This window comes from Empidonax traillii, unplaced genomic scaffold, assembly GCF_003031625.1.
Source record: "Empidonax traillii isolate 1590-97213 ecotype Southwest subspecies unplaced genomic scaffold, ASM303162v1 scaffold33:size3420811, whole genome shotgun sequence".
Taxonomy (NCBI): Eukaryota; Metazoa; Chordata; class Aves; order Passeriformes; family Tyrannidae; genus Empidonax; species Empidonax traillii.
In genome coordinates, this window is record NW_020955226.1 from 3,068,607 (window position 1) to 3,087,263 (window position 18,657).

The 18,657-nt window shown below is 34.6% G+C and overlaps 1 protein-coding gene across 3 annotated transcripts in view; it reads right to left on the reverse strand.

Moving 5' to 3' along the window:
* TLK1 (tousled like kinase 1) overlaps positions 1-18,657 on the reverse strand; it is a 69,338-nt gene that overhangs the window by 23,700 nt on the left and 26,981 nt on the right. For all 3 annotated transcript variants that reach the window (XM_027911578.1, XM_027911576.1, XM_027911577.1), the window contains exons 3-11: positions 16,016-16,087; positions 10,306-10,381; positions 7,721-7,767; positions 7,290-7,376; positions 6,128-6,217; positions 5,187-5,279; positions 3,860-3,970; positions 2,077-2,213; positions 680-868 (exon numbers count right to left, since the gene is read on the reverse strand). In XM_027911578.1, coding sequence (XP_027767379.1) covers positions 680-868; positions 2,077-2,213; positions 3,860-3,970; positions 5,187-5,279; positions 6,128-6,217; positions 7,290-7,376; positions 7,721-7,767; positions 10,306-10,381; positions 16,016-16,087 — 902 coding nt within the window. The remainder of the gene's footprint in view (positions 1-679; positions 869-2,076; positions 2,214-3,859; positions 3,971-5,186; positions 5,280-6,127; positions 6,218-7,289; positions 7,377-7,720; positions 7,768-10,305; positions 10,382-16,015; positions 16,088-18,657) is intronic.

The window sequence follows — 18,657 nt, forward strand, 5'->3', positions numbered from 1 at the left end:
AGCAGCAACTTCATAAAATATTCAAATTAAATGTCAAGAACACATCTCTCTGTGCCTTGAATTATACTATTTCTGCCTGTAGGAAAAAATATCCCTTGAAAAAAGAGTTATCTAATAGCTCTCAATTTTTATGTTTCAATGACAAAAAATGTTAACACTGTCAATATGTGAAATGGGATCAGTAACTTCTGATAATTGGTCTCAGGATCTAGCATTCAGAAGGGGGAAAAAAGTGGTTTTCCGTATGTTTTTCGACACATCTTCAAATATTAAAGGCCAAAAAAAGCTTTTCTTGTCAACTAAATACTATTACATGGAAAAAAATGATCTCTAAAGAAAGGAGAAGCTCTTAAACCAATGTGAAGAGGAAAAGTTCAATAGGTATCAGTGACATTACAACAGAAGGAAGCCAGGATAAGGACACTTCTAGATCCGGAAAACATAAGGTATGTTGCATAAACACAGAATGGTCCTTTCTCTGGTGACTTTACCAAAAATAAATTGTGCAGTTGTACAACTTCACAGACAGTGGTGCAAATTTCCCTAACATCAGCAAGTCCTCAGAGAGAATATAGCTGCTGAATATATTGAGTGTCTTTTTATGCTGTTTTTTGAATAGAACGCACACAGACAATATCTGAGAATTTATGTAAAAGACTGATTGAAATGTTAAACTTACAGCTGTGGTAAATTGGGTCTAACAAAGGGATCGTTTTCTGCCCCATTCACAGCTTTATTTTTCCTCTGCTTGGGTTCAGAATTGGCAGATGGTGCCTGAGAATTATTTGTAGTTGGAGGCTTTCGCTTGGCCAGGAGCTTTCTTTGCCTTTCAATGTCTTCCCTTTGTTGATTCACCCATTCTTGCTGCCTGTAAATCCCAAAAAAAGCTTTATTAAAGTTTGATCCATTTGCATTTTTTAAAGAACTATCTTTTTAACTGATAAGGCATTTAGAAATTTTAGAAAACTTACTGTGTGAAAATGTTTCCTAGGAAAAAGAACACCAGTGTTCTTCATGAGGTAGAAACATTTTGCTAAAGTTATGGCACAATTTACTTTTTAAATATGTGGTGGTTTGTTTTGGGGTTGTTTTGTTGTACTTTTTAAAGTGCTACATCACCACTTCTGCACTAGTAATAGAAAAAAAAAATCTATCTGAGCTAGTGGATACCTTCTTTTATACCATCAAAAAACCCCATAACAGAATCAACAGAGACTACACCTGAATTTTATAGGCCAAATGATAAATTTGATCTGACTGTTGCCAAATAAGTTATCACTTAGGTTGTATGGCAATTACAGTTTTTATGCAAAATGCATCTACAGTCTCTGTTTTTAAGATTGTTTTAGAAAAACTATGCCCTAAGCAATCACATAATGCTAAGAGTACACACTGCCCTTCAAAAACTAAAATCTTGGTGAATTACCTTTTAAAACACTTCTCTCTATATCTATCTATACCTCCAAAGATTGAATCAAACTCATTATCAAAGAACACCTTTTGAAGTACCATGTAACTATTTTACCACCATCTCCAACTGTCCTTTCCCTCGGCCCTATCTCTGCTGAAATACCTGCTACAGCAGCTCTTTTCCAGGTGGTTGTTCTCCTCCATCCACTTGCACTAAACTCTATCCGAGGCTGCCAGATTTGTCACTCCTCCTTCATGGCACTGAGGAGCAGGATGCCTAAAAGAGCTGCTACTGTGATGATGTAGCACATGTAAGTGACCAGTGGGGACTTCACAGACCTCATCTGCCCGATGACCACCAGTGATACATCACTTTATAGCTCTTTCTATCACATGAGTTGAATAATTATGTCTTGCTTATTTACTACATTCACACTTTTCTAAGGATAGTTTTCATTTAGTTTTAACTGTCTTTCAAAGACACTCAGCCTTAGTATTTCCTCAGCTGATTAATGGAGTTCTGTACTGTATTCTCTTTGCCTTCATAAGGCAAAGCAAAACACATCATATGAAAAGCTGCTCCAATCCTAGAACACTGGTAATAAAAAAATCCACTAGAGGGAACTAACAATTAGCGAGAATTTTAAGAACATAGCATTGACTAACTTCACAAGATTTTGAAATGCGAAGCCATCTGTCCACTGTTCAGTAAATGAAGCACCATGACGAACTGTTGTAAAATGCCCCAGGCGTAATCTGTCCTGCATGCTCTTCTCTCTGCTTGCCAGCTTCTCCTGTGTGCTCTAAGAAAACAACAACAACAAATTCATATTTAGTAACAGTAAAGTGTTCGTAAAGTCAATAAAACACTCAGTTTTTTTTCCTCCAACAGCCTTCTAAGGCAGGGATAAAAGGAGAGTCAGAATCAGTACTAAGGACGATTTATGCACAAAAAATAAATAAATCTGAGCTTGGCTCAGTTTTCCTATAAAGTTCACTGCTCTTCATAATTAACAAAACAGTTTATTTGTAAATATAGTAAAACTGATAGAGCATCACCATCACAGAGGCATATAATTAAGATTCTGTCTGCACGTGTCTATTATAAAAACCGAGCCAACTTAGATATCTATCAGGAGTGCACCTACTACACTTAGCCTGGCAACTTCCTTGACAGAGCATCTCTGTTACTGCTGTTACTGCTTGTACTGACTTAGGCCAGGGACCTCTATGTGGGAATGCACTGTGGGTTGGCCTAACTGCCATTAGATATTCACCTGCAATAAGAGAAGCAGATGCCCTTCTCAGAACCAGTCACAGCTACCACAAGAATCCTTGGGATGTGACAAACAACTGAATCTGCCTAGTCTCCTTCAGCAGAGGAAGTAAAAGCACTGGATGGAAGGAAACTAATTATTACAAATGCTTGGTTCAAAAGAAATTTCTATAGGCCAAAATCACACACACCCACAAAAAAAGTGAGTTGACAGAAAGAAGGATCTTTGTGCAGACTCCTAGAATGAGGAAAGGCCTGCATGGCCTTTCACAACAAACAGCCCTTGTGATATTCTCAGTCTGAAGGTACCCACTGACCATCACACCAAACAGATCTGATGCATCTTTTCCTTGCATTCCCCTCACGCTGGAACTTAAAAGAACTGCAGTAATTTATTTGTGACACACTAGTGAGGAAACTCTTCCTAATCCTCCAACAGCTCAGTTTGTGTCCTTGTACCTGACTGCAGCATCCAGCATTAGGGAAGAGACCTGGCTGTTTATCTTAGAACTTTTTTGTATCCTAATTTGTAATAAGCTGATTTTCTATTTACTTCTTCTTAATGTTTCCTTTTTTTTTTCTTTTTCTTTTTTTTTATAATAAGATTATTTTAAAGAAGAGGGAGAGAAACAAGGTATCCTTGTCTTTTAAGAAATTGCTGCTAGTTTAAATAGAATTAGCATTAAATTTCAAAAAAGTATTTCTTTCATAGTAGTATGAAGGTGAACAGTCACTTTCATTTCCTTGTTTCCATTAATTCTGAGCTAACATGGCATTTTACATCATAAATTATCTCAGCCACTTACTTAAGTGTCTCGTCTCCTCTCCATAACAGATTATGTTCAGAAATTCCTTCATCTGTGATCGTACAGTTTGTTCATGAAAATACGACACATGTTAAATTCTTACCTTTCATGCTTTGCTATAGCTGAATTACTTATGGTGTAAAAATCCTAAATTAAAACAGGCACGTTTTCCATGATCTGAAAAAGGCTGAGCATTTTATTTTGCCTCTCCAGGTTTACAAAAACACTGCCAGATAGAGACCTATGGATAGTTTCATTCTCAAGAGACTAATGTGAAAAGGCTGAAGAGAAAATGAAGGAATCATAATAGAGCTCTAGAGCAATCTCCCAGTTTTTATCATAGAGATTTTAAAAGCAGTAAGCTTACCTTTTCAATTAGAAGCTTCTTGCTCATTGAAATACATTTGTTCAATCTTTCTTTATATTTTTCAAGTAGCTTTTGTTGTTCATCTATTTGTCTTCTAAGATCACAGTTAGCCTAATAGATAAAAATAAAATATGAAAAGATATACTGAAATGCTATTTTTTAAATCAGCTCTCATAGAAAATAAAGGTATCCACTTTCATGTGACTAAAGTAAGGAACATGCATAAACATCTATCTTCAAAAATTTCATTTCACAGATCTACTCCAACCTGTAGAAGGATGCTTTGCTTCCTTTTTTATTTCCTGTACACTATCCTGCATTCTTTATTACAAAGCATTCAGCATATAAATAATATATAAAAGCTCTGAACCTATCTCTTTTCCAGCTCTCCAGTGTTAAACTGTAAGTTTAATTTCAGCTCCAGATCCTTTATATCTGACTGCTGAAGTCATACAAAATCCTAACATTTTTAATTTAAAAGGAAACAAAAACTTCACAACGATAAAAGTTTCAATCATCTGAGTAGGAAGTTTGACAAGTTCCCTATGTTCCAATTATATTTAACTTACTACCTTAAAAATCCCACAACAGTATTATTTTGATTAAAAGAAAGTTTTAAAAAGAGTTTAGGGTTGTATATCCCATACTGTTGAACACGTGTTCAAACAGTCTGCCTGTACCATTTCATAATATCTGATTGCATGCATTAATATTTTTATGCATTGTACATACATATGTACACATATAAACCCTATGCAGACTACAGCATGTAAATAGAGGTTTGTTTCATATTTCGTATTTCTATAAATCACCTCTTCAACACTTCTTTCAAGAGCACAAGCATTAAGATTTTTTCCCCTAAAATATTAGAGCACAGTATAGCACACTTTTCTTATAAAAAGTAGTTATTTATTGCCTGTAATAATCTGCATCACAATCATTTCCATTCTGAAACTGCCAACAGTTGTTCCACTGTAACTGCTATTCACAATTAGAACAACCAAAAAACAACTGTTAGGTGAAATTATAGTATGAACTCAAGGAATTAATCAACTGCTTGCTAACTGCATCAGCTTTCTTTGTACCTTCAGGAAGTCTATAAACATATTTACTCATTAACAAGTCATAGCACAGAAGCATAAAAAACACCTTATACATTTCATTATACAGACTTCTTAGATTTAAGAAAAAATTTACAGACATTAAAACTTGTTATACCTTTTAATTTAGGTAACCCTACAGTAACTTTAAAAAAATTTAAAATATTTGCCTCATATTCAGTCTGTTGTTCTGCATAAATAACCTTTACCCCATGTCTAACACTTACCCTGAGTAAGTCATCTATACGACCTTCTTTCTTTTCCAAGTCTTGATTTTTATTACTTTCTAGTGCAGCTAATTTCAGCATTGTGAGATCAGTCTAAAAAGAACATTTTCAAATATTTATCCTTTCCTTTAACAACTACAGCATTATTTTTCTCATGTTTGTTAGGCAGAGAAATAAACTAGTTTAAAACATTCAACAAGACCAGCACATCTTATTTTTATGCGTTTTGGAAGCGTCATGGAAGGTTCTTATTCAAAACTGCTTTCCCTCATTGTGAGGGCCACTGTGAACAGCTGGGACAAACCACTAACAGTATCAAATGACTTCATCACTAATTGAGAAGTTAATTTTCATTAAAAAAGGATACAAAACAGGGTAAGAACGCAAACGTCAACTAATTACTTTAAATTCTCTATATTGGGTCAACAGGTAAAGTGACCTTGTTCTGACTAACATGTGAAAGATAAAACAGATCACGTCAGAAATGGCAGAGAGGATGAAACAGTTGCTTTCAGCTTTTGAAAGTCACGTCAGAACCCTGTCTTGATCATTTTGATTACCACCTCATTTTTCTTCTTCACTGTCAAAATTTAAATGCAATATGACAATGGCAGCTGTCAATTCAAACAGTGCCTGAAAAGCAGCCTCTACTTCTAAGATCACACAACAGCTAAAATCTACCAAATGACATGGTCATTTCAGTACACATGAAGTGCAATGCTGGAAGCCAAGCAAGTGCAGAATACAGAATACAAAACAAATCAGAGAGATTTAAATTATGAGCTGCTGAACTTATTAGAAAAATGCTTCGGCGATTGTAAAAAGCCAAGCTTTTGAAAGCTTTTAAGAGTTTAGAGGTTGAAAGATAATGAAATAAACATAACTACCTTTTCTTTTCTGTGGTCTGAAGTGATACAAGATAGCTCTACTCAAAAAGTTACCTGAGTAATTTTAATAGATAACTGCTTTGGTTGTGTGATAGGGTGGTCCCCGAAAGCTAATGAAGTAGGAGAAGGACTATTCTGTCGAACCTGAAAGGCATGAAAGCAAAGTATTTTAGATACAGCTGTAATATTTAACTATAAACATACCTTGTTTCTCTATTCTTCCGGGTTTTTTCTGCCATGAGTTGTAACAAGGCTACTACTTGCAGAACTGCACTGAGAGCTATTGCTATGCTGATATGTATCACTTGCAGTTCAGAAAGGAAGCAATATATTCACTGAGAAAATTAGGATTGTCACTTTTGGGAAACAGAGTGAAAGATTTAAGACAATACAAGACTGACATTAGGTGATGTCAGTCTTACACAGACTTATTTTTCTGATTTTGAGCTTTCACAACTCAAGAATAAATGTGAGTTATTTTTGGAGTGGTTATTTCCCATGGGAGAACCAGAAAGGGGAAGCTAGTGCAGATCAGAACACAAATCCTTTTAATGAATGTAATTTGTGTGAATGAGACTTTTTTCAAGCAAAATTCCACAATCTGTATTACACTCCATACTGTTGGCAAGAACAAGAGGAGTATGTGGAATAAAAGCTGATATCTACCATCAGAGAAAACAAATCTTTTCTGCAACTGGAAAAATTTGTTTGGCCATTTAGGTGGCCACATGTGGGTATGCTGAGCACTGAAATCATGCTTATGAGAAGGGAAAAAAATGAGTTAGCATGACTAACAAAGAGAATTTCAAAGATAAATTAGGCATTCAACTATTTTTAAAAAATTATGATTTATCAAAAACTGAGATTTTAAAGTCCCAAGTTAGGGGTTCAGTTTCCTCACAAGTAAGAAAAAACCTCCCCTTTTTTGTTTGAGACTTATGAATAGATGCCATTACAATATTTACCATTTATTCAACATTTTACATAATTACTTTGTATTTTAAAAAGATGTTTTATAAAAACAAAGTCTCAGTGTTAACACAAAAATTTAGTTTTAATACTTAATTTGATCCTTTTTTTTTTACTGTTTACAGGATGAACTTTTTCCAAGGACTCCTTCCTTTGAAATCTCTTCCCATGAATACAGACTATTTTCAATTATCCTATTTTTAGACTATAAAATTATGTCCGGCAGTTATGAAGTTCAAAAACTTACAGAAGAAGGAGCGGAATGTGAATTCTGAGGAGATCGGATTGCAGGAGGAACACCTCGCACTGGACTAGAGCCGTTTCCACCTTGGTACTGTAGAGCAGATATGGCCTTCCAATTAGGCAATCTTATCAAAATATATTATACATCTACTAAATGATACAGCTCATCTGTACACAGAATCTGTAAATCAGACTGTATTACTTTTATTAGTGTAGCCTTTAGCCATTTAAAGAAAAGTGTGAAAGAAGCTGGCTGCACCAAGATAACTTCTTCTCTACTTCTCTAATTCAAGGTTTAATACTCAAGAAGCTTATATAAAAAGTGTAATCTCTCAAGAGACCTGTTTATTACAAACAAAATTCAGTAGCATCCAGAACCAGCTAAAAGTAAATTTTAAAACCAAAGTAAATTTTACGAATACATAAAATCCTTACCTCAAAATAGTCACTAATCTTGTGACCACGTCCCCCAATATTCTTTCCTGCAACAAATACATTAGAATGGATTAAATAAATTACTTATAGAGGTGTATCACATTTTTACATATAAAGTAATTATAGCAAAATCTTACCACTTGTTAATTGGTTTTCTTTGATGTGGTAATATGTGATGTCCCTATGTAGGTAATTAAAGGATTGGCCATAATAAAGGGATTTGCATATTCCATTCATTGAGAAATCAGATATTAAGTCACACTTCAATTCCTAAACCATCTTAGTGTAGACTTAGCAGTAACTCTAGACCTCTTCCAGATAACAGGAAACTCATTTCTTATCCTACAGATCAAACCTTTAGCTGTAACTCCCTCCCCTTTTCAAGTACTATCTCAAAGTTCACCCACTTCCAAATTATTGAATTAACCAAGTCTACTAGCACTATATATTCCACGTGAGTTATTATGCCCAAATGTTCTGCCCAAGGATTCCCCTAAGTGCCAATAACAGTGTGGGCATGGGCAACCACAAGTATTTCCAGTCCTCTTAAACTGATTAAGAACCAGGTAACTCACAGGGTTAACTAGGGAAATAAACCCCAGAGAATGAGATCCGAATTTATTTTATCTTAAACGTTTTGAGACTTCAGGAGCAGTAATTTGAATTACCTCTCTTTAACTTGAGGACCTGACCCATATGTGGCATTCCTACACCCTACCTGATGCACAAAGGCTTTCTTTTATCCGGCCCTACAGTGACCAATAAATCTCAAGACTGTATTTGTCTCTTGTACGGGCCAGACTACCTGTTAGGAGACATCTTGGAAATGGACTACTGTTCAAAGCTTTTTGCTTTATAGAAAGAAATTTTTGCGATAAATTAGGAGATCATTGCCCATAGATCCAAAAATGTAATTCTGAACCTTTTGGCAAAGATTTTCAAGCTTTTCTACCGTTCCAGCCCTGATGAATTCTAGTCCAGTGTGACTCTGTATTGGCACTGTGCATAAAGCCGTGCCACTAAGAAATAACATGACGAAACAGAAACATTTGTTAGTCCTCTTTGTGTAAAGACTTTGAACAGAAAAAATTAGGTAAACTAATTCCAAGACCTAAACAGCACACAGCTAACCTCTCCAGTAGTTACCCAGCTGGTTTATGTATCACTGCTACTTCCCTCCAGCCAGTTCTTCACCTACCCTGTAATTCTGCTGGTGATTCCTGTCTTCATGCTTAATTCTCATGTATCGCTTTATCAAATTAAAATTTGCTTTCACGCAGATAAATGAGACAGACTGCAATCCTTTTCAGTACAGAAAAATCTATTTGACGTAATGTAACAGAACTCTGTACTGAAGAAATACATCAAATTATTTTGGCACAGCCAATTATGAATAGATTTACACTGATTTTATCCCACATACCAATTACCTCCGTCTTCCGAACAATACTTTTCTTCAATATTCATGGATTATTTTACATATTACAAAGTCAATGTCCTGGCTATGCAAAACAGAAGAGATTGATCTCTTGATCTCTTGTTTCTTTTTTTCAACACAATAGCAATAAGGTTGCACCTCAACTGTACTGTACCACTCCAACAGGCTGCAATTTCTTAGGCCAGTTCCTTGAGAACATTGCAGTGCAGACTATTTAGTTTCACTGCTGCTGACAGTAAAATAGTAATTATAAGACATTATAATCACATTTTCTGAGTTAAAAAGTTCCTGAAATTTCCATCATCTTTAATTTCAATCCTCATTAGTAACAGGAAGGATAGTTTATTATAACAATGGAAATAAGAAATTTCATTCAGGTTCTTTGAACAAAGCAGGAGTCTACAAAGTAACACAAGGAAATCAATTTTAGTCAAACTACATAATTCTTCTGATAATATCATGTTTCATGACTAAGACTTCCAGATATCGAGCCCATTGATATATACCTGAAGTGACATTTTCTAGCTCAGTTAGAATAAAACAAAAGCTAACACTGATGTTATCAGAACTATTTCCTCTTCCCTCTGATTAATATTTGCCTTGAGGGTAAATTTCCACCATTCCTCCCCCAAAATTCACACTAAAGAGAGGAATGACAAAAAATAAACATTGTAAATGTTAAATTAGAAATCGGTCTCATCCCTATTTCCCCATCTCTCTAGACAACCACAGTGTTCCACAGAAAAGGAAGAATAAATCTCAATTTTTTTATATACCTGTAAAATAAGCAATCAGATACTGTAACCTGTAATCCCTTTTTCCCCTTACCTACTCAAAAGAAATACAAACCACAAAAGTATTTTGCATGAGAAAAGCTGCAATAATTCTTAAAAAGAACACAGAGGTGTATCACAGCTGCAAGTTATACATGCAGTAGCTCATGATTCTTTTGGGTTATTACCAGTTCAATTCACATTTTACTCGCCCACTCCTTCCAGTGACAAACAGGAGGGGGAGGAGAGTAAATAATTTATCATCCAGAACCTCACACCTGTCTTATGCAAGCAAAAATACAGAATTTTTAAGGCTAACAGTCAAAACTTTGTTACATGCAATCACCATCTAATTAATTTACAATTTAGTTTACCTTGGCTGCTTTCACTTTGAGTGTCTGCTTTTCTTTTTCTTCCTCTGGAAGGTTCTGACTGTTTCTTCTCTGGAGTCTACAAACAACAAAAAGAAAATGATGCAACAGCATTTCTATTTATTTATATTATTGCTACATTATTGCGAAATAAATTTAAATCCTCATTCATAAAACATGATTTCACAATTAAGCAGGCATGTAATTTCAGATCGTAGTTTAAGTAGATAATCTGATCTTTGGTCAATCAGGTAATTACAAGCTAGAAGAGATATTTAAGAAAGAGCGAAATAATTCTTAAATTATTTCCCAAAAGGCAATTCCACATATTAACTTTTAAGCAATTATTTCTTTTCATCCATTCCAGGGTTTATGAACACCCAATTTTGTTTCATTTATGGCTACATTTTATCAAGATCTCCATATTTTAGTGTGGGTGTTTTAAACCCCAATACTTAAGTGAAATAATCTGATTCTTGATGCTGTTTTATACACATTGCTGTAGCATAAAAACGAAGTTCTAGTGCTCCAACAGGAAGCCACTAATGCCACACATTTTCAGAAGTGTAAAAAATATCTCCAAACTAATAAAAACTGTATAGATTTCTAGAATCTGCTTAGGATTGAAAAGGAAGAAAAAGAGCATAAAATAGAGAGCAATGCCTCAAAATTTTAATATCTATGCACTTTTAAGTGTCGTCCTCCCCTCCCCATTATACTTTTATCTCAAGAAAGTGAAAGAAAACCATCAAAGACAAGTGAAAAAATACAAATCTGTTAATAATTCTAAATTTTTATATACAGTTGCCTACAAATTACAATCAGAATGTATAACACAGATAACAAGAAAGGGCTGTGATCAGAAGCATCTCTAAATTATATTCGTTCTTCTTTGATCTGAGGATCCAAACCAGTTAGTCTCCCCAATTTAAGTTAAATGATAGAAGCTGCTTTGGTTCAAGGAGAATGTACTACACTGTTTGTGTATTCAGTCTTCATGGTGCCTCATGTGTAACTGAAGAAAGCACAGGAGCCATTACATGCACTATTTTAACATCAATAAATCAAAGATCCCTAATATTTTAGACTGAATTTGAGATTAGTAATAAGATACTTCATTTTTTCACGATATGATCGTTTTACCATTTTATCTGTCACTTCATGCTCCAAGTATGCTTTCTCAACACAGCAAATTACATCACAATTCAAATTTCAACCAGCACTAAAAGCATTTCAAGGATGTTTCATTTCCAAAATCTTCACATGGATATCTTCAAATATAAAATTTACTACAAAAAACCTAAAGTATTTATTTTGGCAAGAACCACTTTAAGCTATTAGCGATCTACAGAAAATTACGAGTCTATAAAAGAACCAGCAGAACAAGAAAGATCTTCTTACCTATACTCTGTATTTAAGTTATGAGAGTTATGTGGATAGCTTCATAAAAACACCTTTGGAAGTTTTACAATTATAATTGCATTATATTATAATTGTGTTATCAGGCTACAAATTAAGTTCAAATTAAATATTTTTTATTTTAAATAAACTTGTCCAACTGACATCTGCATCTTTTGCAGTGCTATCATACATTAGCAAACTATACAACACAGACTCCTCGAAATGAAGTTATCTCAAGACTGTATGATTCTAAAAGCAGAATGCATAGCTCAGAAATATTACTTTAATAATTTGCAATTACTGCCAGGTAAATTGGTAATATTAAGCAATTTCTCCACTAACAAAACTGAAACTACCTGACCAAGAATTTTGATGTTATTCTCCAGCTTTTAATTTTGCAGTTACATTCTAATGTAGTCAGTTTTACCTACCATAGCAAGCAAAAAATACACAAACAACTGTTTAAAAGTTAATTAATGATAAAACATTTAAGATTTCCCCCACCAAAATTAGTTTCCAACTGCTGTGACTCGTATTGAAAAAGCAGATATTTAAAGAGGTTTATAGTTTTAAAACTCAAATAATTCGTAACTGTCTATTTCCTTAAGCTCTTCTGATTTCTTTCAGTGTTTAATTTAACCTTCCAAACTAGAAAGTATTAGCACACTAATGAGGTTATTAATGAGGTTACTCAACAAGGTCATGTTCACCTTTTCTAAGCACAAAATTCACATGGTAATGTACAGCATACATCAATCACTAGAAAATATTCTCCAAAATCCTTCCTAATGACTGGAATCATATGAATTACAAGAAATTGAAGACTAATGAAGCCGAAGAGTATTCTCCTAATAAATGAAGCTGCTTTCTGTCACTTCAGAAGTGTTTATATATAACTAGGATTTAGATTAAACCCCTACTATTTCATAAGCAAGACAAAACAGTTTTGAGGTTATCCAATGGTAGACTGTAAAGTTCTGTTCCAGTCACACCCAGCTTGGCATACCAGCAGAGCTTCACACACAGTGCTCTTGATCCTGGTTTGCCCCTCGATTTCACTGTGCTTCCCTGAGTCTTCTTTTCACATTTATAACTTTAAATCCTGGGTTCTCACATCCTCTTTTATAAAATAAACATTTCTAAGAACCAATTATGAAGTAGTTGATCTCCTTTTAAGAAACACTCAAATAAGTATTTTTATGTGTTTTATATAGAGTTAAATATTCTTTACCATTATTGTAGCAGTGTTAACAACAGAATTCAGGTTATTTTTGCAGAAGGGAAAAAAATTAAATAATGTGGAATAAAATCAAACTTTTAATTTTTTTTGTCTCTCAGCACTTAAATCTTTAGTATGCTTAATAGCTATGATGTTTTAGTTGTTAAGATTTTTTCATATGCATAATGAATGAGTCCCTAGTTTTCCACTACCGTTTTTTTCTAAATCCTACCCTCCCCCAAAGCTTTACAACTACAGCAAACAAATACAGGAGTGCCGTTTTCCTCTGCAACACATTTTAAATTCTAATTAGATCAAAACTTTACTTCTGAAATTACATTTATAATGAGGGTTCAGTACTATTGGAATCTGTAGCAACTAAACAGTGACAAGCAAGCCGAGCAAAACATTTAAATAACTAATCAAACTGGACAAATCAAGCCACAGACAAAGATGTCCTCTCTTAAATAATTCATTACCTACAGGGAACAGAAAATACTAGTTATAAATAAAAGAATGTATTTGCAATCAAAACAAGGAGGAGCAATCTATTTTCATGAGGAATGGTGGGCAAGTCCAAAATACTGGAAGACTACCACAGGGCACTTGCAGCCTCACAACCTGAGGTAGCCAATTTAGGATTAGTATCTTAACTACAAGTAGATAATAAACACTCAAATTAAGACCTATGCATCACAGCAACAAAGCATATAATAAAATAAAAATAATGTATATCTTTAAAAAGAGACTGGAGTACTGGTCTGGATATAAAAATCAAAAATTCTGCTAATGTTTATTGCTCAAAATGCTGACCTGAATCCAGAATAAAGCCTGGATTCAAGTTATTTTGCAGATCAAAGTTTACCTCTACTAAAACCATTATTCAAGTAATCTGTCCATCTTCGTACATCCATCAGACAGAAAAAAAAAGAGACTACAGTTCTACAGTTCTAACAGTTGCATTTTCTGCAATACTTTATGGAAAAAGTAAAAAAGGAAAAAAAAATCACACCAGAGAAAAAAAAGATGTGTGTGGGAAGCCTTCCTTGTTTTAAAAACTAAGTGTGAAAGACTCAGTCACTCTCTTAACGTGCCACTTCATGATGAAAGCACCAAATAATGGCAAGAATGTACCATCACAATTTGATCAGATATTGACATTCTTGCTAGCAATTAATTTCAATGATTCTGAGATTTGCATTTCTACTTTTTTTTTTTCTCCCCAAACCTATTGTAGTACAACAGTGCTCTCTCAACATCAAATGATGGCACTGCTTCCCGAATGAGCAGGTCTTTGTATTTCCACACTACCACCGTTATTGTGAAAGCTTCAAGGTCACACCATTAAAACAAACAAAAAGCAACACACAAAAAAATCCCACAATGAAGAACTACAGTTTACTTTTTATAGTATTACAGCATATAAGTAGCCAGATGCAATTTTAAGAGCAAACTATAAAAACTTACAAACATATTTGCTATTACAATTAAAATTTAAGTGTATACAACTAACAATTTCTGAAAAAAAGTCAAGAAATCATATTTCTCTACTTAATGACATTAAGACTCATCTTTCACTGTGCAATGGAGCACTGGACTTCTATGCAGGGACACATTAGAAAAAGAAGTCTATTTCTATTTTAGAACACAAATTTTAGAATATTTAAAAAAAACCAAAATCTTATCCCTACCAGAAGCACAAACCTCTCCTGAGGTTAAAACACTGGGCAGAGACTTTAAAATTTACATGCCTCAGAAAAACCTTGCCTTTGCATCTCATGTATACAACTGTAAAATAACATTTTCCTACACCAAAAAGTTATTACTCTTATAGTCAGTGTTCTGAGATCCCTGAAATACTCATGGACAAGTTTTTCTATCAGGAATTGCAATAATGCATCATAGCCTTCAGGCTACTGCAGCCCATTTCCATTCCCACACCTACATCAGAACTGCATCACTGCCCAAAGTATTTCTAGGAAGATCCATGAATAAAAACAACAGGCAGACAGAATCTTCTGGTTAAGAAAATAGTCTATGCAGCTGAATGCATAATCCAGCTGGGAAAGGTGAGGGGAAAAAAAAACACAGCAGAGACTTTTCCAATGAGGAAAACAAATCATGCACACAAAACTTCTATAAATAAGGTATCAGTTTTGGGAACCAACTAAATTGACTACTGGGCAGACCAGTATCAAAGCAAACATCAGACACTGTCTCGTAGCAACTGAGCAAATGAACAATTAAGCCCCAAAGTAAAGCTTTGACATGTGAAAACAACATCAACAGCACATTCCGAACAACTCTCCCTCCAGCACGACACACACTCAAACACAGATCTGGCCTAGGTTAAAAATATGCTCTTGGTTAGAGTGGGTAGAACCTCGTCTGTGCAATGTGTGATGTTCCCCCCCAAAACTGTCAGGGGGACACACCAACCCCAAAACAGGGGAATCCCAAGAGCTGCACTACTGCAGTGATATCGATGCTCACCACTCAGGAAGATCTTCTACACAAGGGAAGTCTGGGCTCTGCACATTAAAACTTAATAAAAGTATGAATTCTTTTTTGCATTACAAAATGGTCTTAGGTAAGGAAATACGCAGTGACAACTGCAGCTTTTACAAACACAGGTGGTGGCTACTGTCTGTCCTTGGAATAAATCCATATTTTAAAAGAAAACATAACAAACTAGTTTTCAGAGTATTTCCTAAGATTTAGCCCAGAGACCAGTCAAAGTTTATCTGTGCTGATGAAACACTTATTACTTATGAAATGAAAGACAGCAAACTGTTTAAGCATTTTTAGCTCCAAGAGCTGCATGTATCCTCATAGCATGAAGACAGATAATAAAGAAGCACAAGCAGCTTGTTTCCTGACCAAAAACCCAAAGAAACTGTTTTTTTCCAGTCATGATTCCTCCTCTAGAAGATGGTGTCTTTTAGTAATTTTTGCTTTTTTTCTATCTAGCCAAGTAGTTTGCATTTTATTTTAAAAGCTTCTATACAAAATAAGGTAAAGTAGAATACAAAAATATGACTTATTAGCATTAAAATTCCGAGGTAATAATGAATTTACACACCACATACTTACCTCTGATTCTTTATCACTTAAAGATCCCAAACTTCCAAAGCTGTGATTTGAACTCTCGTTATTTGTTGAGGCCTACCAAGACAAATAAGATAGTCAACATTATATACAGATTAATATAACAGCTAATAGACCATTCTCACTTACAAGTAACAGTCATTTCATGCTTGCATAGAAAAACTGGTTAACTACAGAGCACTTGTGACTTGCAAGAGGGATAAGAAGTTTGACAGGTGGATATTTTGAGAGGGTACAATAAATTCTGAATTTTGACTGCTTTTAAGCCAAATAAAACCCCAGAACATTCAAAATCATTTCAGTTTTATTTGAGAATAGCAAAATATCTAATGAAAAACCACACCAAATGATTGCACAGAATGGGTTTAAAAAGCCAATATTGCTGAAAGTGCTGGAGACTACTAAAATTTTTTCACTTTCAAAAAAAAGAGGGTTTAATTTTCTCTAAGACGGATAGTAGGCTATTGCAGAGATTATTTTTTTAATCCATTCAGTGGCAGAAAATTAAAACATATTGACAATATCACTCTACATTCTTAAAACAAATTATTTCCCCCAAACTAATAAATTCATGCTAGTGAGGGAAGGAAAAAAAAAAAAAAAAAAGCCCCCAATAGTGAAATAGTCCCAAATTACAATGTTTGTTTAGAAATTTACTAAGGCTGATTTATTCAGAGACCTTTTGAACACAGCATGGCAACAAGGGCATTTTAATGAAAGAGTCATCATCAGTGGAGTGTCTTTTATTAAAAGCAAAAGCCCTCTCTTACACTGCTGGATTGTTCTCCTCCACAGAGTAACGCAGAACAAATACTTAGAAGTGAAACAACCAGTTCCAAGGCAAACCGTTTGCTTCAAAGCATTAAATTCCAGCACTGCATCAGTTTGCAGGACAGCACTCATCTGTGACATCTTCTGAACAACGAGATCATCTCTGAATTAAAATTTCGGGAGAAATGTTAACGAGACCCACAAAACTTCCATGTATGATTCCCCCCACGGAGAGGTCTCCAGTGCAGAAATGCCTGTATGTAGTTCTGCCTTGCAGTCTCTCAGTATCTGGCCACTGGAGTCAGCTAAGACAACAATCAAACCTATATTCATATTTCCAGCCTTGCTTACTGAAAAAGCGTGAAGGTGATGGGCTTTTCTCCCCAACAGCTCCAAAGCTCCTCAGCAAAACACAGATAAGGGTAGGCTTTCAAAGCAGTAGTGTTCATAAATAACAGTTCATCTCAATTTAATTACTAGAAGAATATAATGACCTGGAATATTTCAAAAAATAACAAGTAAGTGCAGTTGTAAGCTCTGTATTGCCTTGCTAAGTTAGGAAAACGAGAATTTGGTAAGTGTAGATTTGGGTTTGTATACAAACAAGCTGTTTTCTCATTGTGGCCTTCAAAGTGAGAGCAGACCAAGGGATATCATATTTATACATCACATTTCCCCAGTTACCTCTGCACATCAGTTCAAAAAGATTTTATCAGGTTTTTCAATAAAAATCAACCGTCTGAACATCCCCCACCAAGACTAAAGACTGTATTTAGAAGAAAAAGCATTTTCCAAACACAGCCCAGATCAGCTATTACACTTCATTTTATCTGCATGGATACACTAAATGGTCACAAATAAAAGAAATAAAAACAAAACTGATATAATTGTCATTTTACTGATGCTGTAATAAATCACAGGACTAGGAGGTAAGAACAACAGTGTCTTAGACGAGGATCTGCATCTATCAGAAAATACCGGTAGTAGTATCTTCAGCAAATATTTATCAAAGCATTAGATAGTATTAAAACCATTTTATCTACATATCAACTTGGGAACCAACTGAATGAGATACAGATTTTGGAATGCATCGGGGACAAGAAATTTATGTTTTATATGGTAGAGTGAAAAAGGAAATTAGTTCTTTTTTTTTCCTGGCTAATTTGGATGAACAAACTGATAATGTGAAACTAGAATGCAATTTGGTTAACAGAGAAATCAGCTGAACAAAAGACAACAAAAAAAGTCTTGAACAGATTTATGGAAATGTAAGCAGTGACTCACAGGGATCAACGTTTAAAGAAGAGGAACACCAAGAAACTTGATAATGCCTTTTAAAGAAAATTTATTACGCACAGAGCAGTAGACAGATTATGAGGAGGGGAAACTGGCAACAAGGCCAGGGACCAAAACAGCTGTATCAAAAACTACAAGTTAAATGAAGCTAAAAAAAGGTACAGATCCAGCAATGAAAACGGATAAATAGTAATTTGAATTATGAGCAACTACCTGAGCTATTATAATGAGCTAATTAATTAAAGGAGTAAGCAGTACTAGAGAACTGAAGCAATAAGTAAACAAAGATGGGCCAGAATTACTGTGTTGTCTCTATCTAATTTTAATCGTAAGATATGGCAAGTATACACTTTTGCAGTCGTAATGAGAAGGTAATTAAACAGTGCATCAACCTCACTGTGTCAATCCAACCCCTTTCCTTCCCCTAACTATTTAACTCATTTCTTGGTTAAGATGGCACTAACAAGTGATACGTTACTTTTTTACAGCTTTTTGAGAGTTACCTTCATGTCACTCTCAAAAACAAATTAAGAAGATATAATGCAAGACCACTATACAAT